Genomic DNA, 26,113 nt, shown 5'->3' on the forward strand with positions numbered 1-26,113 from the left:
AGTGGATTACAGTGGTGTGATACAGTTATACAATAAGGTTTGTTTAATTAAGCAAAATTAAGATAAAAATGGAACCATTGAATCTTAAAACTGGAAGCTATCCTATATTTTAGCAGAAGTGAGAAAATGTGACAATGAAATGTATGAGAATGTCTTAGATACCATAGGAATGTATACAAAGGAGTATAGTGGCTAGGCACAGAACTCTGGAGCCAGAAATCCTGCTTCTACTGCCTTACCTCTCTTGTGCCTCAGTTTCTTCAACCATATAATGGTGATAATGATAGTACCTACTTCACAGAGTTATTGTTTGGATTAAATCTGTTACAATATGTCAATTGCTTAGAACAGTGATTGGCCCATAGTAAATACTATATAACTGTTGGCCATTATTATTACTATAATATTATGAGTCTATGGGAATTCAGAGACGAAAACATTACTTCTAGCTGGAGAGAAGGCTTATTATAGAAAGTAACATTTGAGATGGACTTTGAACAATGGGTATGAATGGGGCAAGGGGAAATGTCTGTAAAAAACATTTCAGGCAATAGGGACAGCAGACACAGACACTAAGCAGAGGTCAAAGTATTTGGCAAATGGTCCAGTTTGGCTAGAGTGTAGGATACAATGAGGAATAGATAGAGGTTCCCCACTCCCTTCCATCAGAAAGTAGAGCATTCCTATGAAACCTTGTGTAAACCGAAATGGTATAAAGTGCATAAGCAATTGCCTTACGACATGTCTTGCTAACGGATGCACAAAATAAAGCACAGGTGCTCACAGACGCAGTTCAAAGCTATGGAGCCTTCATGCGGAGATGCTGAGTGTAGTTCCCTGGGAAGGGACTTGGTGGCGCCACTTTCGCTGCTGGGGTGCCCACTGCCTCTAAAACGGCTCCTGCAAAACAAACACTGAACGCTACTTTTTGCTTTTCATCTTGTTTGTGAAAGCAAAAATCCTCTTCAGATTTCTTTCCGTCAGCTAAAACAGGTACTAATGTAGGTCTTTCATAAAAGCCAAGTGGTGTAAAGCAAAGTTTTGGAAAACAGAGGATACCTGTATATTTGAGTCAGATTAGGGGGAGCTTTGAATGCCAGGCATTACTTGGTAAACAATGAGGAAAATTATTTTTAAAGCAAAGGTTCAAATTTTTAAAAAGACTACAGAATGTTTTATAAATACACACATATTCTAGACTAAATCAAGAAATGTTTGTCAAGAGAGAACATTTTTCAAAATAGATCACAAATGTCATGCAGTTATAGAAAGAGTGTTTATAGGAAAGGGAAAAAGGGAGGTAGGATATATTTTATTAACCTATAATATACAGAAAAGAAGTCACCAATTTTGAACTACGTACAGTGATTAAACATGTCGAAGAGCAATTTGAAAGCATTTTTTTCTGAAAAATATTGTTCACACAGAAATAGAAAAAACTTCCTACATTGACTGTGTAATTCACCTCTGGTGTAGGGGACTCAGGACTAACTGCTAGTCCAACCTGGTTCAGAGTTCAGTGTCTCAAAGATGAACAGAGAAACAGAAACAGAGGAAATTCTATTAAAGATTGCCGAAGAAGAAGGAAATTACAGTTTTTCAGCAAAAAATACCAAAACACCACTCACTAGAAGCAAATTATATAAGATTTATTACAATCATTAGTTATATTGTGAAAATATTCTGTCTGCCTTAAAGTACAAGGCGGAGAAATAGATTTACAAAGTATAAACTGTGACTCTCTGCACGACTAGCATTGAATTGGAGTGAAAAATTTAGATTTGGCACCATCTATTACACATGTAGTCATATTCTTGACTGAATAAGGTTATTCTAACATGAATTAAAACTTCCATTCAGCTCCAGGTAGCACAGACCTAAGCATTCAAGGTACTTGAACACAGTGAAAGAAAATGTGAGCAGACAAATGGAATCAAATCTGGGGCTATATAGACACATCCTTACATTGTTCTTTATTATTTGATCTAAATGGTTTACATTCACATAGAAAACGTACAAAATGCAAAACAAGATATTAAACCCAGCCAGATATCATCTACTGAATATTAATTTGGAAGAACCATCATTCAGTGTGGTAAGAGCAGAAGTAAGATCGTGTTGGAGCATTCTTTGTCCACTGAAGAAAACCTGATTTTATTTTGTTTCAACCATGGACTCTAGTAAATATCATGTCCTTTGGAGAGTGTAGTGGATAGCACGGTGTTATGAGCCTAAGCTGTCCATTCAGACTGCCACTGTCAACCTGTGCGTCAGTTTCCTCATCTCCTTATCTACACTGTCTCAGTGTAAGGCTAATACCTATCTCTAGAGGGATGGGGAGGATTAAGTGAGATTTTATGTGTAAAGAAGGCAGCGAGTGGCACATAGGAGAAACTCAATAATGTTCGCTCTTTTGCTTTTCCTCTTTTTTTGTCTTATTTTTTTTTCCCTTGGAGCCCAAACTATGCTGACATAATTGGCAACATGACAGCAAGAAGTTGTGGAAAGCCTGGGTAATTTAGAAGATACCTGCAAAGAGAAAACTGAAAGAATACTTTGAAAAGAACTTTCTTCCCCAGACGTTACCATTATTTAACACATTTTATTTTTCTACGTGAAAATATTTTCTTTACATGAATTCTTCTTATATCTATTTATGTCACCATCTATTTACCTATCTTTAAACTTTAGCCATAGATTTAAATGAAAAATTCCTGGGGGAAATTGCGTAAGCAATTACAGGTACATGAAAGTATCATTTGCATCTTGAAATACACTTTTGCTTTGCTATATAGTTTAGTTTTATCTGGCAAAGTGAAAATAAGATCTTTCTTTCAACATGTGCAAGTTCATGCCCTAATCTTATAATTATCACAGAATATGGTTATACACAGTGTGTAAAGTATTAAAATGGGGGGAAAACCATAATCACACCTGTAAATGTTAAATATTATGCTTTAAATTCCTAAATCCTCTTTCCTTTCCTTTGTTATTTGAAAGAATTAGAATATCCCCATCTGAATCAGTTCAGATTTTACAGGACATATCTTCTATTTATAGACTGAACTTTCTTCTTTGTACTCTTTTAGACATAGTCTATGGAAATCTCACAGAGAAACACCTGTCATGAGTAAAGACTAATGACAGGTAGTAGAAAGAAGAACACTTAGAAAATTTTACAATGTGGGTTCCATTTCCACATTGTAAAGATGAATTACCTAGATGATTTAAGATTTTTTACTCTTACTATGTGGTAATTGTGAATAGAGTGTTAATAATTTATTTTCATGATTATTTTTGCATTCAAATGCAAGAAACTTCACTTGGTCAACATCTCATCTTATTGATCTTATTCACTAATTCATTCATTTATTCACTCATTCACTTATGGTTTGATTTGATTCAGAAATCAAACATCATGGTCTTGTTTGTGCTAAGCAGTTTTTACCTATCATGTAACATACAGAAACACAACTCAGATTCATTATTTTTTTTTACTGTCACAGTTTTAGCCATTTTGTTGTTTGTTTTTGTTTTGTTTGGTTTTGGTTTTGGTTTGGGGTTACAGGAATTAAATAAAATATGTAATCTGAAGAACTGTCATTTACCCTGTTGATACGGCATCAACATGCTTTCAATCTTTATTATGCCATGCAAACTGAGAATATGTGCCTTAGTTGATGTTGTTCCCACTTCTCTTTCTTCACCTGGTTATACCCTCCTCTTCCTTCACAATATCATCTTCTCCAGAAAGGCTCACCTGCCCCCGACCTGGTCTCACGTCTTCAGTGTCACTAAGAGGTTTGCTGTGCTCCTGCAGCACCCCATGCACATCTCTCCCCTGGAACTCACTGCATTATGTTTCCTTGAGTCTCTTACACTCATAAGCACCTCAGGCCAAAACAGGAGCTCCGTGTTATTCATCTTTGTATCCCTAAGGCAATACTTGACACAGATTAAGAATTCAATAGCGGTTTCTTGAATTTGGCTAAAATGGACCAGATTATCTTTCTTCATATCCCTTTCAGATTTCAGTGTTACTTGATGAAGCTGTAGGAAGGCTAAATTCCCATTATAACAGCTTCTTAGTTATAGTGCTCTGGCCCTTCATTGTTATGTTTTGCTTTGTTTTTGTTTTTTTCTGACCTTTAGCAAAGTTCCTCAGTAATGTAAATGTTATATTCCAATATTCCCCCATAGAGGACCACATCATAATTTAGAATTTCAGCATGAATCACCTCTTCTATTTTCTTAAGGCGCTGTTTCTATGACAATTTCCTTCATGAAAGCAGGAATTATTTTTTATTTTGGCAGAAAATGTATAACAAAATCAAGAGTGACCATATATTTATGAGGTTATGATGTCATAACCTGGTATTGGCCTTGGTGGAATACAATGTCAAGCCAGTAATTCAGGCTAGTAGCTACTTGCAGTTCATGAAATGTGTATGCCTTCCAGCTCTGTTGTAAATAATAACCCAGTAACTGATGCATTTTGTGTGCAACATATGGCACTGCTGCAGGGAAGTGGTCTAAGTGATAAAAATTAAAGAAAAAAGGTCATTCACAGTAAATACTTACCATCTGCTCCCAAGCAGGGTGGCAAGCAGCATCATGATGGAAATTTAGGTACTGTTCCTGCCCAGCCATAAATTGTTAAAGAGAACAGATGATATGTATTTTACAAGTCATTCAGTAAACAGCCATTCCTGAGGCAAAGGGTTCACTTCTATTGGGAGTTCTCTGCCAAGGGCAAGAAACTGAACCACAGTCAAAATAGAATTATCCTTCTGCTTTCATCTTCAGTGTCAGAGGCCACACTGGTTGAATCACTCCAAATGTCTTCAATTGGATTGCTCATTCCCATGAATAATATACTAGGCTGCACTTCAAAGTAAAGGATGGTCAGCCTGACGTGCTAATGAGAAGGAAATAACATCATAGTATAGGAAGAAGAAAATAGATTGTAAGCTGTAGGTAGAGTGTGATAGATAGATAGATGATAGATGATAGATAGATGATAGATCAATCCGTGTGTGTGTGTGTGCGTGTGTGTGTGTGTGTGTGTGTGAGAGAGAGAGAGAGAGGTAGAGAAAAAAGACTTAAAGATCATACACTGAAATATGGATATTTGTTCTCTGAGATGAAAACAAGTGAGTTTTCATCTTCATTCTTCTCTGGAATTTTAGGATTTTCTGCAGTGAACATGTATTTCTTATAAAATCAGATAAAGTATGCTACATTTTTAGAAATCATATCAGAAGCACGGAACTTAAATTCTTCAAGGTGTTAGCTTCCAGGAACTGGAAGAGGTGCTTGTGTGGTGGCTGGGGGAGTTTGAGGTATTTGATGCTGACTTCGAAGAGCCACATATAGCATATAATTAAGCAGACAGAAGAGAAAATATTATGCCAATCATGAAACTCAATAAATGAGGAAGTAGCAAAATCAAAATAAACATGAGTATAGGAAAGAGGAACTAAGACAATCAGATTCCTTTCTTTAAAAACATGTTTTGTTTTAAACTAGAGTGATCATTAAATTAGATAATCAACCTTATTCACCAACCTTGGCTCTAAATTACTGTGGGCTTTCTCTGCAAATGGAACCCACTCTCCAAAATGGAAGAATTACTACTTTTGAGAATATTCCATTATGTTGCAAGGTCCTAAAGCAATTCCAAATGGGAAGTTCCCCAAAAAGTTTTGAGTAATGTCAGCACACTTTGAAAGCAGTATTTCTCATTTTTATGTGTGTTAAATTGTCAAACAATTTGTTTTTATACTCACATTCTATAAACCCTGAAAACAAGTGGGAAGACAGAAAATACTGAATGACCACACTTCTCTTCCTTTTCAAGGCTGCCTCTCTGCTCTCAGACTTTAACCTTTGTGACAGACTAGGGGCTTTTGCTGCTCCAAACCTCTGTTGATTTCTCCCATTGGTTTCCTACTATGGGAACCATAGCCAGTGCCCACCAGTCGGTGGCCTTTGCTTCCCTAATGTTCTATCAATGCTGACAACTTGAGGGAACCCTGCTGCTGCACTGGATCTGAGATAATAGCAACAGGAACCACCATGTATAAGATACCTCAGGTCTCCTCACAATGCCTAGAACAGTATCATGCGCGCAGTAGCATCTCAATATTGATTTTGGTTGAGTGAGTGAAAACAACTTTTCATTCCCATTACACAATATTATTCAATGGAATTCAGAATAAGAGTGTTTTATTTTACAACACACAGTTCTAAAACAGAGGTTTTCCCCTGAGACCATATCACAGCCTGAAATGAGAAAACAGTACGACAGGGTTCTAGTTCAGTCACAGGAAAGGGGCATTCATTTCTCTTCACTTTAATGCTCCATCTCCAGTTCCTGATTACTTCGAATTTGAAGGTACTTCTATGTTTGCTTTCTGAAAGCAGGATCATCTCATGTATACATATTAGTATAAATCTACAGGTTTCCTTCAGTTGCCTCTGTGTCTTTAGGAAGTAAATACGTGTAAAGTGTACGTCCTCTAGCTAAATATAATTTATTGTTTTGCACCTTAAGTTTCTGTTGTATCTTGGGATACATTTGTCTCCCCAATGGTAGATTGGTCAGAATATGCTGACATAATGGAGAACCATTCTGGGAATATGCAAATTTGGGGTTGGCTTGCCAGTATCCAAAATAACTTTAGCATGGCATGAATCATGGTGTTTCAAAGGTAGCACGATTGGCAACCAGTCATCTAATCAATCTTTTTACAGTAAAGGTGAGGAAAGTGAGACCCCCCGAAGTCTAAATGACTTTTGAAGAACACTTTACTAATCATTGACAAAATCGGGATTTAACCTCGTTATCCTACTGTCTGATCACTACATTATATTATTCCACACAATGAGAGATGAACAGTCGTTACTTTTTTTTAAATCAGCACCTTCGAGATTAGGTTATTTCTGAGCAATCCATCCATAGCCTTATCCAGTTTATAAATTCCTTGAGAGTAGGAACTGTGTCTTACACATTTTTTATCTCTCACATATTAAATATATTATGTAACACTTAGTATCGCTCAAACAAGTATTTTTTGATTGATTACTTGATTAACTGAGTACAGAATTAATATATAATTAGACAGTAATTTATTGTAGAACAAATAATACAGTTAGAAAACCAGAAACTATTTTGATATAAAAAGTTATACCACTCAACAGTTTTTTTGGAGACGTAATATGAATAATTAAATACATATATTTTATAGTCCCAGAGCTGCTATTTAACAGCTATGTGACCATGGGAAAATTAATTTTTTAAATATCTCTTCCTTCACGTTATAATGGGAATAATAACATTTACCTTATGTGGTTGCTTTAAAGATTAAATGTGGTTGTCTGCATAAGTACTTAAAGTGTCTTCAGATGGTGAATATCCAACAAATATTGGTTATGGTCAGCTGAAAAATGAGCACAATAATGCCTAAACCTTAAAGTTTTTAGAATATAAGTCAGGATATATACTGAATGAGAAAAACCTATCTAGCTGGGGAATATTTTTTAAATCTCTCTTTTTATATGTTCTCTGAAGAAATCAGTGGGAAATGTGTCTTTATCTGCAGGCAATCTGGTGCCATAGAAATAGCAAGCTGCTACAGGAATATTGCAGTGTAAGGAAAAATACCAGGGGATATCCATGATTAAGTAGTTTATTGATGATCAATGAATATTTGTTGATGATAATGAAGATGTATTTTTTCCAAATGGAATCTATGCTTAGCTTGTGGGAGGAATTTTTTTAATTCTTTAAACTCTTAAAATGTCATGAAAATATGGAATACTCCTATATCTTTTTGCACAAATTTGTGTTCCATGTGAAACTGTGTAACATAAATATTTGCATGAACTGTCCCAGCACTTAGAAGAAAAGTAGATAATACTCAAAGAAAGGTTGTCAAAGAGAAAATAGTGGCCATAATCTATTTTTAAAATGCTTTTAAGTACAACTGCAGTTTCAGAAAGATGGAATTTGTCTAACAAGATTGCAGATTTATCTATACATGACTCGAAAGCTTAGCACCACAGTCATGATAACAGTGTCTATAAAATTATATCCTAAGTTTTAGGGCTTACACTATTTCAGATAAGTTCAATCACATCTCAAATTATTTCCATTTCCATGGATACTAGAATAAAACACTTTTAGGTCCTTATCATTTACTGGGAGTCTAAATGAAGACCTATTTGCCCATGTTTAACATGAGGACTTTCATGGAAAATAAAATGCTGCTAAGCTCTCCCGAACTCAAAAACTATGTTGTGATTATTTATGTCACCCCTTTATTTCTTTTTTCAATTAATGTAGATGGACCTTATGGACTTCAAGTTAATTCTGATAAAGGGCTAAAAGTAGGGGAAGTGTTCACTGTGGATATTGGAGAAGCCATCTTGTTTGATTGCTCTGCTGATTCTTATCCTCCCAACACCTACTCCTGGATTCGGAGGACAGACAATGTCACATATGTCATTAAGCACGGGCCTCGCTTGGAAGTTGCATCCGAGAAAATAGCCCAGAAGACAACTGACTATGTGTGCTGTGCTTACAACAATGTAACTGGAAGGCGAGATGAAACTCATTTCACCATCATCATCACTTCTGTAGGTGAGTGTGATGTAAAAGGCAGGGATCCCAATGAAACACAAATGCACGATAGCCTTCCTCTACTCCTATTTTATACCTGTGTGGAAGAGAATATCATTGTGGGATTGTTCATATACTCTAAGAAACTCTTTCCTGAGTTAACTAAGCCATGGTTTCTAAGAGTCAAAGAAAGAAAACCCAAAGAATAATGGAGAGAGAATTCAATTGCTAGCTTTGAGGGGCTATAAAGAAAAAGGGAATTCAATAAATTACTTCTAAATGTATATTCTTGCTTTCCTGATTTTACAAACAGGAATATAAGAGAAGAGGTTATTCATTTAAAAGGTTTATATCTACTGTTGCATTAGGTCAGATGAATACATCTCCATGAAATCTGGTTTTCCTATCTGGCTCCCTTCTCACTGTCCTTCACAGGCTTCCCTTCTTCTTTCACCATTTAAAACCTGAAATCTGAAATCTGTGGGAGTTCACAATAGGGGTCTCAACACCTTGGCAACTACAAAATTTTGTAAGTCTGTGAAATTTGGCATTTTCTAGAAGTCATCTGATTTTCAGAAAGGTCATCAATCCAAATAGTTAAGAATCACTGCCTAAAATATTTATGTCCACCAAAGTCCCAACTTTCTGAGCCTTCTCTTTTCTCTCTACAGTATGATTTCATTCTCCTGTATGATTTCATTCACTCCCGTGGTTTCATGTGACACTGGTACATCCCAAATCTTTATCTTTAAAGATCTAAAACTGTATTCCCAGTTACCTTCTAAATGTCTCTACTTTCAAGTGCCAGAGGCAGCGTACTGGTTCAATATATCAAAAATGAAACATCTTCTTTTCCCCCAAATTGCCATTCTTTCTGTATTCCCTGTTTAAATGAATGGTCCTAGTATCTACCAACCTTAGCCAGAAAACTAAACGCCATCCCACACTCTTTTCTCTTGCTTATTGCCCTGCCTAACATCCAGTCATCAAGTTTCCTTTCTTTCTATCTCTCAAGCCCATTCTCTTCTCTCCTTCTTCCTTCTTCTCCCTTTTTCTCCCCTCCTCCTCCTCTTCCTCCTCCCCTTCTGCTTTCTCCTCTGCTTCCACCTTCTTCTTCTTTTGCTCTGTCCTCTACTGCTACTACTTCTACTGCTACTGTCAAGTCCTTCTTAGACTCTTCTTTGCATACAGATGAAGACAAGCCAGATTCCACCTGGGGACAGGCTTGGACAGGAAGTGGTGGTCAGGGTTCCTATGATTGGTAGAGGAACAAGTTTGCAAAAGGCGCCACTCATTAATACCTTCTGCATTGGTGTCTTCTCTTTCTCTGTCTTTACAGCCCTGCTGCCTAGAATAGGGCCCGTTACATAGAGAGAGTCAGTACGTGTTTTTTTAATATATAAAGCAAGAATATAATCCTTGGAATTCTTAGGCCAAATTTTGCAGTACTTGGCCTTTGGACCATGTGCATCAAAGTCACCTGGGGAGGTCTAATAATGTATTTTCATTAAGATACCTCAGACCTATCAGATCAGGACCTGGCAGCTAGGCTCTTGGATCTGATTATTTAGCGAGCACAAGTGTGACACCCACTTGTTTGAGGTGTTTTTTTTTTTTCTCCATAGCCTTTTGAATTTAATTTAAAACTCTTAACGAGCCGTTGAGAATGATATTAAAAATCTACAGATTGATAAATATATGGTAGGTGGGGCCTTCTAAGACTCCTTGAAGTTGAGGGTATTCATATTTGCAAAATCATTTGAGTACATTAGAATTTACATACTGGCATGGTGAGATTTTGTTTTTTATCATATGAAGAAAATACCACACTCTCTAGAAGAGTGGTATCCAGTGGAACTTTCTGCAATGAAGGAAATGTTTGATGTCTGCTCTATCTAGTATGGTAGTCCCTAGCCTCATTTGACTTTTGAGCACTTAAAATATGGTTATGCCACTGAGGAACTGAAGCTTTTATTTCATTTTATCTCTATTAACTTTAATTTAAATGTAAATAGCCACATATGTCTAGTGGCTACCATATTGGATGATGCAGCTCTAGAATTTTTACCTGAATTATGCTTCATTTGGGCAGTAGTTAATAACATATTTCCCTTATAGGTCCCAACAGCATGTATGTGTTCAGGGTTATATAAATCAGGCACTCATCCATTCATTATTTAACACTTATTATGGGCCAAATACTAGGGTAAGCATTGAAAATGCCATTTAAAAAAAATAATTCCTGCTAACAAGATGCTCACAACTTAATATGGATGGCAGGCATGTATGTAAACAGCTAGCATTCTTTGCTTTCTATTTTACTAAATTTTTAATATGATTTTATGAGCTTTTTACCACAGTGGTTAACTGAAACATAATTTTGAAACACACCATAATTAAGTATATAAAATAATTTTGTGGCAATCTGGATGTTATCATAGACTTGTTCCTCATGCTCACTGCAAGTGAAAACATGGCTATAATATGTAGGTGCATACTGCAGTGAAGCCCTTCTTACTACCTAAACTTTCTCCATTAATATTTAGCCAAGATATTGTCATAGTATCAGAAGCCCCCAATATTTGATTAAGATCTTATTACCAAGGTCCAAAGACAGCTACAGTCTTAATATCAAATAATTACCTTTTGTAAAATCTAAAAAACCTGTTTGACCGGTACAAAGACCAGACATTTGTTATTATTGTAAATAAGAAGAGCAGGTGCTTATTTTTCAGAAGGATTCAATGTTGTCAACATTCATAACCTCTTTGTGGCTTTTAGAGCTGTTTTCCAATCCCCAAATGTCCGCAGATCTTAAACAGCAGCAAATGGCGAAGAAAATGAGTAGTATTGATGTGTTTTAAGTACTTGATTTTTTTTAAAGCTTTCCAAATGAATTAATCTCTGCAATGCAGATTAAGGGTACACCAAGCTACAGTGAAAAAAATGGACATCTCTTGTAACTATCAATTGAGCACTTACTGACCATCCACTTTGATGAGCTACCTATATTAATATCTGTGGGAAATTTGAAATAATTTAGAGGGATAAGATACCTGCCTCTGAGATATTTTTAAAACCAAGTTGTGTTTGGCGTAACCAGAGTCCAGTTATAAGAAATAGATGAACATTTGTTTTTAATGAGGCAAAGAATGTGGCCAATCAAAAAGTCTCAGCAATAAGAAGTGGGAGGCAAAGGAAAAAGGAGTCAAAGATGACTCCAGGGTCACAAATATGGAAAGAAAATAACAAAGTCTGGAAATAATCAAAAGTTTTATTAGGGACTTTCAGTTGGGGAGAGGAAGACTGGAGAATGTGACAATTAGCTCTATGTTTTCCTGCCTGTGTAAGACTAGACCAGATGGTGCCTTCCACCTCTGTGGGCTATGATTCACATCTAATTTGAGATATCAGTTGACCTTTCTGTATCTTAGTAGAGATATCCTAAAGAAAACAGGGGAAATAGGCAAATTCACACAGCTAGTTGGTAATAAAATAGTATCTAAATTCAAAACCCTTTTTTTAACCACTGTATAAACTGTCTCCCTGGATGTTCTTGACTGAGAATATCAATATCTAAAAGATATGTCACATATATGTACAAGATAGTGTGTATTTTCTTATCATCTTAACTAACTTCATGCTATATACAAAGATACTCTGGTTTGTCCAGACATGTGTATACTTTCATACTAGTGAGAAATTATGAAATATCTGTAACTAAAAGTAACAGCTAGCTTATACGTTTCAAGGAAAGAATAGCAATTAAAGTAATAAATTAGCATTCATATTTTGGAGAAAGAATGATTTTATTACTTTAATTAAAGACTTCCTTGAATGCAAGTGTCCCTACTTTAAAATTTAACTGGGCCTAAATCACCATTGTGACATGCAATATGTATAAAATGAAAATGTTTATGATCAGAATGCAAATGTTCACATTTAATGAAAACATTCCACTGTATACATTATTAGAGTTCTCAAGAGCCACATGGCCATAGTTTGAGATTTAGCTATAGTAGAAATATTTTTGTACATGATCCTGCAAAATCTATAATTTTTTCATATCTATTTCTATTGCACATCTTTTCATAAAGAAGAGAGTGGGAAAATGACACTACTCCTAGGCAGAAAGATAAATTTACTGATTTCTTCTAACTACCTAGAAATTTCTCTGGTTAAGATCTCCAGGAGGTGTATTTCACTTTGGACCATGGGATGTAACAACTGAGATAAGCTACAGCCCTAACATCCAGACCCTGAAACGTTAGGTGACATCCCATGAGCATCTAGCATAGAACCACGGTGTCTGTCAGGTGGGGCCATAGTAGAGTGTGGAAATAGCATGGCCCCCCAGTAGGGCACCTTCATTTCCATAGGGACATGAATCAGCGGCTGTAATCAGCTAACAGATTGGATGGGAGAGATCTCAGGACTCCATTCTGATCCTGAAATAGACACGCTGACTGTATACGGCTGTCCTGTTTTAGGTGCAGTCTCTCAAGCAGCAGGGTTGCGATGGATACCACACCTCTTGCCTATATTTGCACTTAATATGTTATTTCATTTTATTTGTTTGTCAAAGGAGGGGGCAAATAGCATTTGCACTAGGGCTTTGGTAAATGAGTCAGTCATGTTTAAATAATGGGGAGAGTGGCATGCTATGTGCTAAAGAGTACAAAACTCTCTGAAAGGAGGAAGAATGGGGCTCTTGCAAGTATCCAGAACTGCACTTGGGATCCCTATACATTCTTTGTGGCAATACGGTCAGAATTTCCCTGTTGACTTATTTTCAAGTTGGGTTCTGGAAATCCATCTCTCTAAAACACACTTGCCTAGAGCTGAGACCACGGCAGCTGTGCCCCTTGATTTGATCCCGGAGATATCTGGCTTTTTTTTTTTTTTTTTTTTTTTTTTTTTTTAATTTTTTTTTTTTTTTAATTTTTTTAATGCTATTCTTGTCTGCTTACATTCTTTTTATGTATGTATGTATGTATGTATGACTGTGTTGGGTCTTCGTTTCTGTGCGAGGGCTTTCCCTAGTTGTGGCAAGCGGGGGCCACTCTTCATCGCGGTGCGCGGGCCTCTCACTATCGCGGCCTCTCGTTGCCGAGCACAGGCTCCAGACGCGCAGGCTCAGCAACCGTGGCTCACGGGCCGAGTCGCTCCGCGGCATGCGGGATCCTCCCAGACCAGGGCTCGAACCCGTGTCCCCTGCATTGGCAGGCAGACTCTCAACCACTGCGCCACCAGGGAAGCCCTGGCATTTTTATTTTGTGAATTTCAGATGCTGGACCTGGTAAATCTTCTGTGTTCTGGTAGAGAGAAGCAGTGTTGAGCATAGAGAGCCAGGATGCTCTAGAAGAGAAGGGGGCCCAACAGGGAAGATCATTTGTTCTGAGAAAAGGACTATCTCTATTCTTCATTCTCCAGGGAAAAGACACTTGGCCTTTGCCATAGCCAAGGCTTTAAGCTGACAGTTGCTGGTCACCTCAGGGTGGTTCTCTGATGGAGGGCTAACAGAGGCCAAGGGAGAGAGAGGAAAGAGGGCAATAAGGAAGGAGTCCGAAGAAATAAGGAAATAATGGTAAAGGGAATGAGTTGGATCCTCTGTAGGACAGAATGTACAAATTCAGTCATTTTAGGAAACACAAAATAAAAGGGACAAAAAGGTAAAAATGGAGAGGGGAGGAGATGTATCTTATATAGTGTGAGACATCCAGTCATTGTATGTTAAACCTATTACAAGGCATCAGAATCATGGAAGTGCCTGACAAAGAGCTGATGTATGCCATAGTGTAACTTCAGCATTAGAATGAGAAATACTCTGAAATAATACTTATTAGCATATTTTCAAGTTTAAGGGGGAAAAAAACAGCTGACACTACACTAAAATATTTTTCATTGTAAAGTTCATTGTTGAAACTGGACTAGAATAATTAGCATTGAATTTTTTTTTAGGGACTAAGGGATATTGAATTTTAGTGAAGGCAGTCTGGCTATCAAGAAATGAGAGAGTCAGAGCACATCAAATCTGGTGTTAGAAAAGGTTGGAGGAAAAACTGAATATATTGGGGGCTACCTGCCAATTATGAAAACCATTCTTGGGCTTCCCTGGTGGCACAGTGGTTAGGAATCCGCCTGCCAATGCTGGGGACACGGGTTCGAGCCCTGGTCTGGGAAGATCCCACATGCCGTGGAGCAACTAGGCCCGTGAGCCACAATTACTGAGCCTGTGCGTCTGGAGCCTGTGCTCCGCAACAAGAGAGGCCACGACAGTGAGAGGACCGCGCACCGTGATGAAGAGTGGCCCCCACTTGCCGCAACTAGAGAAAGCCCTCACACAGAAACGAAGACCCAACACAGCCATAAATAAATAAATAAATAAATAAATAAATAAATAAATAAACCCAAAGTTTAAAAAAAAAAAACAAATGAGAGAGTCAGAGCACATCAAATCTGGTGTTAGAAAAGGTTGGAGGAAAAACTGAATATATTGGGGGCTACCTGCCAATTATGAAAACCATTCTTGGGCTTCCCTGGTGGCACAGTGGTTAGGAATCCGCCTACCAATGCTGGGGACACAGGTTCGAGCCCTGGTGCAGGAGGATCCCACATGCCGCGGAGCAACCAAGCCCGTGCACCACAACTACTGAGCCTGTGCTCTAGAGCCCGCAAGCCACAACTACTGAGCCCGCGTGCTACAACTACTGAAGCCCTCGCACCTGGAGCCCGTGCTCCACAACAAGAGAAGCCACCAATGAGAAGCCCGTGCACAGCAATGAAGAGTAGCCCCCTCTCGCCACAACTAGAGAAAGCCTGCGCGCAGCAATGAAGAACCAATGCAGCCAAAAATAAATAAAAATAAAAATAAATAAATTTATTTAAAAAAAGAAAAAAAAAGCCTGTTGGAAAACCATTCTTTGACCATGGATCAACAGCAAAAAATTAAATTTGCAGTCAGGGAAAAAACTATGTTCCAGTCCCAGTTCTAGGACTTACTGACTGTGGCCAATATTTTCATTTCTCTGAAACTATTTCTTTATCTGTACCTATAAATGACACTTTAAATTTCTTTATTATTTTCATTATTACTGATATGACATAACTGTACCAAATAAATGGGAAACAAATGTACATTTGGTTTTATATACATATAATGTGCATACATTTAATTGTGCATATCTGAAAATTGTGTAGTGTTGATTTTAGTATTGGATCTAAAATAAAGAAATAAGAGAATTCTCTTGATAAAAGTTGTGCCCAAATCATATGCTATATCTTAAATCATGCCATTTTATTATTTAGTATTTCTTAACAATTTTTTCTTCTTTATTACTTTGCTTTTGTATCACTGCTGGTGTCTCAAGGGACCATTCTGTTTGCCTTTATCTTATTGACAACCACAGCAGAGTATGGGTCCTTCTGAATTTATACTTTAGAAGCCTGCGCCTATATATATGGTCATTTTTTTAAAAATCTCAACAAATTTCAAAAGATTTTGAAATTTCAAGCAGAGTATGCATTCTAAATAGAGTGGAATTCAACTAAATTTCAAACAGAGTATGCATTCTAAATAGAGTGGAATTCAACTAAAAAAATCAAGAAAGAAAACTCGCAGGCATAAGGAAATTAAACAATATGCTTCTAAATAATCTCTAGGATAAATAAGAAATCGCAATGAATGTTAATAATGAAAATACTTTTCAAAACTCAGGGGATGTTGTTCAGTTAATAAGATTGTCTACACGTACGAAAGTGATGGAGAAATTGTTGATTGTTATACTTAAGAAAGTGATGGAGATGATAATACAGATTAAACTTAAAAGTGCATTGTTTCTGTAGCCATTACATTACATATGGCGAAAAAAAATTGAGTTCTCCCAGTATTCAAAATCTATTTTCCAATTTAGCAAAGAAGTCATTCACATCACTGTTAAATGAAATTCCAACGAATGTCATTGTTGTTTCACTTTCATCTTAGTAAATATCAGCCAACATTCATGTTGAAGCTACACTTGTTCATCTATGATGTAAGCTATCTCTTTGCTGAATTGGATAGTAACCAAGCATTTATTTGAAGTCTAATTGTTTCAAAGCATGGTTGAATCTCACCCACAGGTTGAAAATACAAGGGTTCAGCAAAAATCAAGAAAAGCATTCCATGAGAATCAATTAGATATATGGAATTAACAATAAAGAGTACTGCATATTTTATTATTTATTCTAAATTAGGCTACACATCCTTCATATCAGTAAAATTTATAACTTTTGTATGTATATATGTGCATATAATTATTTTTGATACTCAGTTACTAGCATACCATTGGGTATAGTGTCCTATTTACATAAACTTCATGTAAAACTCTTTGGCTGCCTCAAATCATATAATATCTGAGCAACAAAAGAACTTAAAAACCAATCATTCTAGCCTCCTCATTTTACTACTGGGAAAATCCAGACCCTTAGAGTCAAGTGGCTCATTCAAAGCTGCCCAGCTCTTTAGAGAGAACAAACCTGTGAAGTAGGAGCACAGTATCTGAAGAAAGGCTAAGACCTCACACAGAGATCACCCAAATGCTAAGGTAGCTACAAACTAAAAGCTCAGCATTCTAACAGTGGGAGAATATAACTTTTCCTACAAATTATTAACCAAGAGAAAAGGAGGAAAAATAATATTTCTAAATAAGTTTTGTGATGTTCTGGTCTAGATCAGAACCAATAAATTGCCATTCTAGTCCATTTTATACTACCTTGCATTTATTTCTTCCACCCAAAGCTAAAAGGAGTTTAACTTAAAATCTGTTTAAAAGCAATAAATATCACACAGCTATTGTAATCCCATAAAAAGAACATTTTAAGAACACAATTCTCTGAAGGCATATCAGAAATTTATAAATATACCATCTGAGATGGTAAAGTTTTTGGTGATGAAAAGCAACCTGCTTAAACTCTTAAGGACTTAAAGGGAATACAAGAACAGCATTACGTGGGAAAATTAGAGGAGATGTCATGATTTCCATGACTTTTTAACTGGAGTTTAACATATATGATCTACACTACATTATGAAAAGATTCTGGGAAGATTAAAAAGTGAAAGCGTTGTAGGTAGAAAAGCTGAGAGAGTACATATAGGTCCACAATGAAAGAAGGGAAAGATTAAGGTTTCATCCTTATCTTGGCTGCTGGAGACCTCAGTAGAGGCTTTGTGGTGGAAGACAACAGGGTGCAAGCTGGATATTTATTGCAGAGTTGAGTCCGCACCATGTTCTTCACCACACCCAGATGCTCCAAGCTGTTCTCCACCATGGCAGAAGGGCAGTGACATCCCATAACTTTCACTCCCACATTAAACTGGACAGAGACAGGCAACTGCCACCATTCATTTCCACATCAATGTCTGATTCACATGATAACATGGAAGACGTCTGTTACTTGCTTTTGTTGGAGGCCACACAACTTTCCACTTTATAGATTAACTCTCTGACTAAGCATGTTATAGTCTGGAACTGGTGTTAACATTGCCATACTTAGTAAGTTTTGTCAAAACAGCATCAAAGTGAGGCAGCACAAAGTGTCAAGAGTCTGGGGGCACATCTGGACGCTGCCACTTACTACCTGAGTGACCTCAGGCAAGCCCCAGATTCCCATCTCTAAGTGGGGATAATAATAATAATATTACCTCCCTAATAACATTGTTGTGAACATTCCATGGGTTAATACATATCATGTGCTCTTAGAACAGAGTCTGATGTATTATAAGCACTCAGCAAGTGTTAGCTTTTAGCACTATATTTTATATAGGAATATTAACAAAAGGAATGACTTGCAAAACACAGTGAATTGTAGTCAAAGGTGGGACTTTAAATGTCTTATTGACAATCACACACGCATTCTATTTTAGGGATTAAAATTTCTTTATTGGTCAAAAATTAGTAATTATTTGAAATGAACACCTCCCCTCTCACACCTTTAACCACATACCACTGCCCTAGAAAATCCACATACCTGAACAATGTTAAAAGAGTGAGATGGAAAGAGAGATAGAGAAAAACCTAGCATCTGGGGATGTTTTATACAATGAGATCCAACAGATCCAAGCTAAATGCTGGTGAACACTATTGAAAAGTATGACATGAGCTATTTGCTACATCTAGTACAACATATTGATATTATCCTGGGCAGCTCACCACATTTCCAATCACAAATATCCTTAGAGAGTTTAGTATGTATTCTAAAATAAGTGCCTGCCTTCTGTTCAGTCTCACTCAGACTTTCTCTCTCTCTCTCTCTCTCTCTCTCTCTCTCTCTCTCTATATATATATATATATATATATATATATACATTTGCAGTACTGTACCGTTTAGGATTTATTTATTTAGGATCAATTTATTATTGATCTTTAATAAAAATATATTTGTCTTTTTATTTAGGAATAGAGAAACTTGCACAAAAAGGGAAATCATTGTCCCCTTTAGCAAGTATAACTGGAATATCACTCTTTTTGATTATATCCATGTGTCTTCTCCTCCTATGGAAAAAATATCAACCCTACAAAGGTAGGTTAAAATTAGAAAAAAAATTTTTGGAATGATTTTATATGTGTACTAAAGTGTATCTTACTGTGTTTTTTCTTTTTTGGTTTTAGTTATAAAGCAAAAGCTAGAAGGCAGGTAATGCATATGTTTCCATGAAAATAATTTTTCTCTTGAATGCTTTTTCCTCAGTGATTAAGACTGACGGAAACACCAATTTGTCTTTTCAGGCCAGAAACCGAATACAGGAAAGCTCAAATGTTTTCAGGTAATGGCTGGGCTGAGAGGGGCTGTTATCAATATTAATGTATATTAATATATATTGTTGATATTAATTATATATATAAAATGTGCTATTGACATAACAGAATTCACATGAGATAATACTAACACTTCCTTCCCAGGATGACTGCCCTCACTTCACAAAGTTCTATCCCTTGTATTAGTTTTATGTAAGTCACACAGGTCTGTAAGATAAGCCTGAAAGGCACTTTCAACTCCATTTCACAGGCAAGAGAACTAAGGCTCAGAGAGACTGTCACTTGCCCGCCATCACTGAGTTCTGCTGAATCCTGTTCCATTGATCCTCTTATTATTTTGAAAATGCCCAAGGGTGCTCTCACTGTGTCAGTTCCTAAAGCAGATACAGTGCTGGCAGCTCCTTCCCAGGGAGAAGAGGAAAGGGAGGTCCCACAGGTTTGCTGCTTCTCTGTCCCCAGTGGTGCCCCTCACTTCTGACTCCCTACTGAGTTGTTATAAGTTAACAGTGGGGCTTTTGCTCAGGCCTTGGAGTCAGAGGAGCTGGATTTCTATCCTATCTGTGCCACTTTCCCCCAATGTCACTTTGGGAAAATTAATTATTTTTCCTGACCTCAACTCATCTATACAGTAGAGACCATAACTTCCCCTCAGGGTTGCTCTGAGAATTAAATCCAGTAATGTAGGTGGAGTGCCTAATACAATGCCTGGATGCTCAGTAAACATGGGTCTTCTTCCTCTTGTCTAGTCCTTTCTCACAAATGATAAACTGTCGGAGTTCAGAAAGGCCCCAGAGACCATCTGGTTCCTCCCAACCACCCCATTCCTGTCATTTTACTGATGATAGTTTAGGTGACATTGGACTTGTTTTCTGTTTTGTATGTATGGGCAGCAATAGTTGCTTATTTATTCTTATTAGTCCTGGTGGACTCTGTTAGATCTAGCAGAGTACAGTAGATATTATGGGTGGATTAAGAGCTGCTGTGATTGACAGATTGAAGCCTTGGTGTTTATAAGTCTCTGGTAACAGAGTTACAAAGGACAAGGCTGCCCACATGTGTTTATATAATATATATATATATTATATATAATATATATTAACAGTGTATTAATATATAATACACTGTTTCCACATCAGACTTTAAGAATAATTGTCCCAATTCAGTTTCAATTCTGAGCTTCAACAGGAGTGATTTCCAATACTATTTAGTGGCAGCATGACTATAGGGGATTAAGAAATGTTAAATTGGTTTTATACACATACCACTTGAAGCAAACCATGAAGATAAGTTTTATAAAGGTTTTTTAAGAAATAGCAATAGCAGTTTGAGGCATTTGGTTTGTAAGTAGTGTTTGTTTTCCATTTCAGGCCACGAAGATGCTCTGGATGACTTTGGAATATATGAATTTGTTGCTTTTCCAGATGCTTCTGGTGTTCCCAGGGTTGGTTTTCCTAGTGGCCGATTAGCCCAGAAGTAGCATTCTGCTTCACCAGAGGTGTAAGCAGCATTCATTTAAGCATGTGGGCAGTGTGGTCAAATGGCTGCATTACCCTCAGCAGTGTTTACTCACTCTGTAATGAATGACCTTGCCGGATCTGGGGAGCTAAAGCATCTTTCTCAGCCTCTATCAATAAAGCTAACACAAATAAGGAAGTTACACGAATTCATAAACATTCTTTACCTGGTAAGCTCAGTGAAGAGAGAATTAACTAGGTTGAAGGTCAAGAGAAGTGAATAAATAGGGGACCAAGAGACCCTGGTTTAAATAATTCTGCGTCATTTTGATGACTGCAGCCTGTCACTTCACTGACTCTGTTGCTCAGTTTCCCCTTTATTTCCTCCTCATATCTCATGAGGACATTGCAAAGACAATTGATTATACCCTTGAAGGTACCTTATGCTCTTCAGAAGAAAGGTACCATATAAACCCAAAGTATGCACGTACATATCTTTATTTTTTCCTAAAGGTGCATGAGATGTGAGAGCGGGAACTTTTATACAGTTGAAGCCATTTTTTTCAGTCCACACAGACAAGGTCTTTTAAGCAATCAGTTTTGTTTAACAGGCAAGCAGAATGTTTCTCTGAGCTAATCAGCTCATTAACATTTTTACAGATTTATGTACAACCGATCTTTCCTCTGTTTCTTTATTCCCCTATGATAGTTCACTTAAGGAAGGGGCCAGAAACGGACTACTTGCCTCTGGGCATTTTCATTTCCTTTTTAAAAGAAAACTATCAATATTTGTTGTTAGGGATTGGTTACCTCACTTGTTCAGAGAATTCTATATAAGATTCTAAGGTTCACGCAGTAAGTTACCTGGCCACAGGCTTTAGTTCTCAAATGCCACGTGAGTAATGGAGGGGGATTGATTGGATTTCATCCTCCTATGGGTGAGTCGTAACACCAGTGCCCACATCATCACAGATGAAGAGAAAAACTGCATTGCAAAAGCTTTGCAATGTCCTATTCAGTCTCAGACAGGATTGGCTCACCCTTCACTTCTACAACCAAAAAGACAAAAATAAATATTTGGTGGATCAGTTATTTCAGACAACTCCTCACCATGGCAGAAAGCACCCCTCTCAGGTGTGGCTTTTAAATGGGAAAGCAGGAAACTGAAGAGCTAATAAGACTTAAAAGTGAATTTTGAAGTCAGTTTTTATTCCTAGGAATGCATTGGAAAGGAGTGAGATCTATGTAGGAAACTTTCAATTTAGCCTTGCAATTAATCAGTGCTCAGTTTCAAGATTTTATTGAGAGGACCCCTATTTGCTCAAAATGCTACATTTCTAAAGAACCTGAGGCAGAGAAATGAGTGCTTGATTAGTATCAGAAGCCCCGCTTATATCTGTCGTAAGTAAAATAACTCGACTTGGAACTATGCCCATCTTCAATGCTGAAAACTCCTGAGGAATCAGCTGAGGTCCTTCACTGGCGGTTCCAGGTGCTTTGGGAAGAAGTGAGAAACCAACACCAACAACCCAAGTAGCAGAAGGACCCGGACATGAGTAGGAGGATCTGTGTGAGAAGCAGCCAGAATGGCAGTTATGTGTGAAGATTAACAGCTAAATGCAACAGTTTTGAGAAGAAAAGGAATAATAATAACATTAGCAAGATCTCAAGATTGAAGTTAAGAAGGGAAATAAATTGATTACTAACTTTTTGAGTTTTTAAAAATCAGAATCATCTTTTAGCTTGTCATGATACATGTACAGATGAGTACTCCTCCTCTCTCTACTTACTGTACATTTCATTGCCCATTTAGCACTTCTTTTGGGGAATTGGACAGAAAGCAATGGCATGAAATGAACAAATTTATTACTTGCTAACAGGTCTAATATCAGGTTAGTTGAGTAAGTTAGTCATTATCTACAGATTGCTTTTATCATAGTCCCTGAACACCTCTATACCAAAGAAAATCAAGAGTTGATCTTAAGTAAAAACTCTAAACCAAAATCCCCTTGACACAAAAATGATAGGATGAATCACCTATTCAGTCCTAGGATAAATAGCCTAGGACTGCCATGAGAGCTTTAACAAGTAGAATAGAAACAGGCAGTTTCCAGAAAAATCTAAAGCTAAGATATTCCAAAGTAACCTAGCAGGTCAAATGAGATAAAGAACTCTTCAGATGATTTATCAAGGGCAAAGAGTCCTCTAGGTGGATCTGTATAAATATAAAGGACTGAAAGTGGCCAGAAGTATGATGAAAATAGAACAAGTTTGGGATGAGGAGGGGAACCAGACTTTAGCTAAGTAATTGGAAAACAGTGTTTACAAGAATAACAGTATCTAATATAAGGAATAGGAGTTAATGAAACATGAATGCCAGTTTCAATAAAATACATGTTGATTTTAACCAGACAGACATACACTGCTGTACTTTCCACATTCATCCAAGCCTTACTTTTTAGAGCCCATTACTGCATTCAAACCAAAACATCTTCTTTTGTGTGTTCTGTATTTCTTGGTACTGTCTTTACTAACTTGCAATGTGATGAAGGCTTCTGGCTGTAAGTTATTCTTTTTTTCTAAACCACCCTTGCACACATGATTGGCGATTAGTGTCAAAAAGGTAAGACTGAGATGTAATATAAAGGATAGTAATATATGCTCTTTGATTCTAAGCTATCCTGATACCTTCTCTTTTGCTATTTTTTTCTACTGTCTTTCCTTTACAGTACTGCCAGCTTTTTTCTTAAATGGAGGGAAAAAGTGATAGTTTGTCCAGCTATTCCTCTTCTGACCTCATAGCTATGCCACTGCACAAACTACCATAGGGTAAGTGCAGGGAACTGTAGCAAGGAGGAAATGGATATTGAAGGGAAGTTAAATAGTTCTGATTTTCTAATCTTCACCTCTTCCAGTTGTTTTCAACTATGCAACGTAGTGGGAATACTATTTACTAGTCTGCCAATTTTTTTTAACGTGCCACATTTTCTAGATGCCAACGAGATCTGTTCCAGCCTCTGATGGTGTACCAGGGCAAGATTTGCACAGTACAATTTACGAAGTTATTCAGCACATCCCTGCCCAACAGCAAGACCATCCAGAGTAAGTATGAACTTGCATTTGATGATGCTACGTTGAAAGGACTCAGCATTCATCCCCAGCTGTCCCCAGAGTTTATTGAAAGGCTCAGAAGAAAAAAATATTAAAACAGGAAATTATAGTTCCTGTACATTTGAACACACTTTCCCACCTGAAAATAGTTTTAATAAATAAAACAGGCTAACACACAAGTATCTTCTGGGGCCATGTACTTGGGCCAGTGGACCAGATGCAGAGCTCTAGAATCCAGCATTTCCCCCAGGGAATCCACATCTTGGTAAGAAAGGGGTCTTTAGACCAGTTCTCAAGCCATCTTGGTTATCTTGATGATTTTCCAGTGACTGTGGTGGTTTTAAAGTCAGTGATCTATCACTACAAATAGGACCAGGAAAAAAACGAACCTGCAAAATGTGCCCGACAGTGTCACCATCAAATGCCCACCTCTCACAGATTCAAAGCAGTCTACTCCCAAGTGAATAAAACCACGCGAGGATTGGCCTCACACCCAGAGAAGTAAAACTTAAGCTGAGGCCAAAGCCAGGAAACTGCTTATCCAGTTAACCTCGGGGCTGACACCAAGCAGTCGCCTTCCCTTCCCATTTGTGGAAAACTAAGCCTACAGCCTTTTGAAATAATGAAATGAACTTCCCTTTTGTGTGGGCTGTAGCTGCCTGCAGGCATAACTGCCACAAATCATCTTCCATCATTTCTTTATTTGTCATTTATTGACTTTGAAAAGAACATCAATAACCACACACAGGAACTTCCCCTTTGGCAAAAGAAACAGTTCTAGTGAAGTAATTCATGCACACCTCTGGGTAAATACCAAAAAGAACAGCTAGCTGTGGATGAATGCATGGGAAACGGTCTTCCGGGGAGGAGACCCAGTCCTGGGGGTACTATGCAGTCATTTAAAGGCTAAATAAGTGGCGAGAGCACCTCAGAGGACCCCATCAGTGCATTCCTTCTTGTCTCAGGGAGCCTGGAGAAAAGGGAGTCAGGTAAATTAGGAGCAGACTCTGATGAAACTGGGAGCCTCTGGTTTGAAAAGAAAAGAAAATTGCTTTATAGCATTATGTTATTAATCTAATAGAACACAATAGTGGAATGTTATTCCATGACAGTTAAAAGAAAAACCTCTAAAATGATATCTAACCCTCTTTACTTTGGAGAATAGAAAATGAAGGGATATTTTTCTTTGTTAAAAATAAGGAATATAAAGAATTTTGAGAGTATGTCTGCTTCCTAATTTTAAGATTGCATCCAATCAAAAATGTTACCCTATTTAAATTCATTTGTTTTTCTATATGTCCTTTATTCTATGTATCTGTTTTTCCAGTTAGCCTGCAAACAAACCAAATGAAAACTTGAGGTTTATCTTTTAAGACTCCTAACAATGAAATAAATGATGATTTCAAACCGTGGAATATGGCAGCCATAATTTCAGAACACCAAATAAAGTGATTCAGTGGGTTTTGCATGTGAAAAAAATGATTCCTTAAATTAAAAAAAAAAATCATCCTCTGAAATTAGACTGCTTTCAGACATGAGCAATGTATTTAGAATTTCTTGGGAGTATAAAATTTGATTTCAGAAATAAACTTTGAAGGTTGAAAATAAAGCAGAAAAGCTCTTTTTCCAGCACATAAAGGACTATTTAACTGCTACTGAGGACGTGCTCCTTCCAGGGGCAGTCCATGCAAGAACCCCCTCAGACTCCCAGCCCCAGTGTCTTCCCCTCCCCATCTCCATAGCCTCTCTCTTCTCACCTCCTTCTGCCCCATCTTCTGAGGAAGTTGCCCTTTGTGTGTCTTTGTCTGGACTTTACCTCCATCCTGAGATGTCTTCCCTCTCTGAATCTGCCTTCTCTTTTCTTCTCTTTGTGTGTAAGACTGTCTCCCTTCTCTCTAATATCTCTTTAAAATTTTTCCTCCTCTTTCTGTCTTCCAGCTCATCCTAAAGAGAAGCCAACATTTTTACAAGTGTCGTTTTCCTTGAATACAGATGTGTGTTACCTATTCTAAATTTTAAAAACAAACAAGTAGAATATTTTCTCTTTATTTCATTAGAAACTGTTTTGCACTTGTTTTATTTACAATCAATCCACAAACATCTCCAGGTCATTAACTATGTCCTAGGGA

General features: G+C 37.3%; 1 protein-coding gene across 9 annotated transcripts in view; it reads left to right on the forward strand.

The window, feature by feature from the left end:
* The window catches only part of HEPACAM2 (HEPACAM family member 2), a 53,497-nt gene that overhangs the window by 26,131 nt on the left and 1,253 nt on the right, over window positions 1-26,113 (forward strand). For 4 of the 9 annotated variants that reach the window (XM_061197798.1, XM_061197790.1, XM_061197794.1 and 1 more), the window contains exons 4-9: window positions 8,348-8,644; window positions 19,058-19,183; window positions 19,273-19,297; window positions 19,390-19,427; window positions 20,787-20,860; window positions 23,866-23,975. In XM_061197798.1, coding sequence (XP_061053781.1) covers window positions 8,348-8,644; window positions 19,058-19,183; window positions 19,273-19,297; window positions 19,390-19,427; window positions 20,787-20,860; window positions 23,866-23,975 — 670 coding nt within the window. Of the gene's footprint in view, window positions 1-8,347; window positions 8,645-19,057; window positions 19,184-19,272; window positions 19,298-19,389; window positions 19,428-20,786; window positions 20,917-23,865; window positions 23,980-26,113 lie in introns of those variants that run through there. The other 5 variants (XM_061197793.1, XM_061197795.1, XM_061197796.1 and 2 more) reach the window with 4 other exon arrangements.

Source organism: Eubalaena glacialis, chromosome 8, assembly GCF_028564815.1.
Source record: "Eubalaena glacialis isolate mEubGla1 chromosome 8, mEubGla1.1.hap2.+ XY, whole genome shotgun sequence".
NCBI lineage: Eukaryota > Metazoa > Chordata > Mammalia > Artiodactyla > Balaenidae > Eubalaena > Eubalaena glacialis.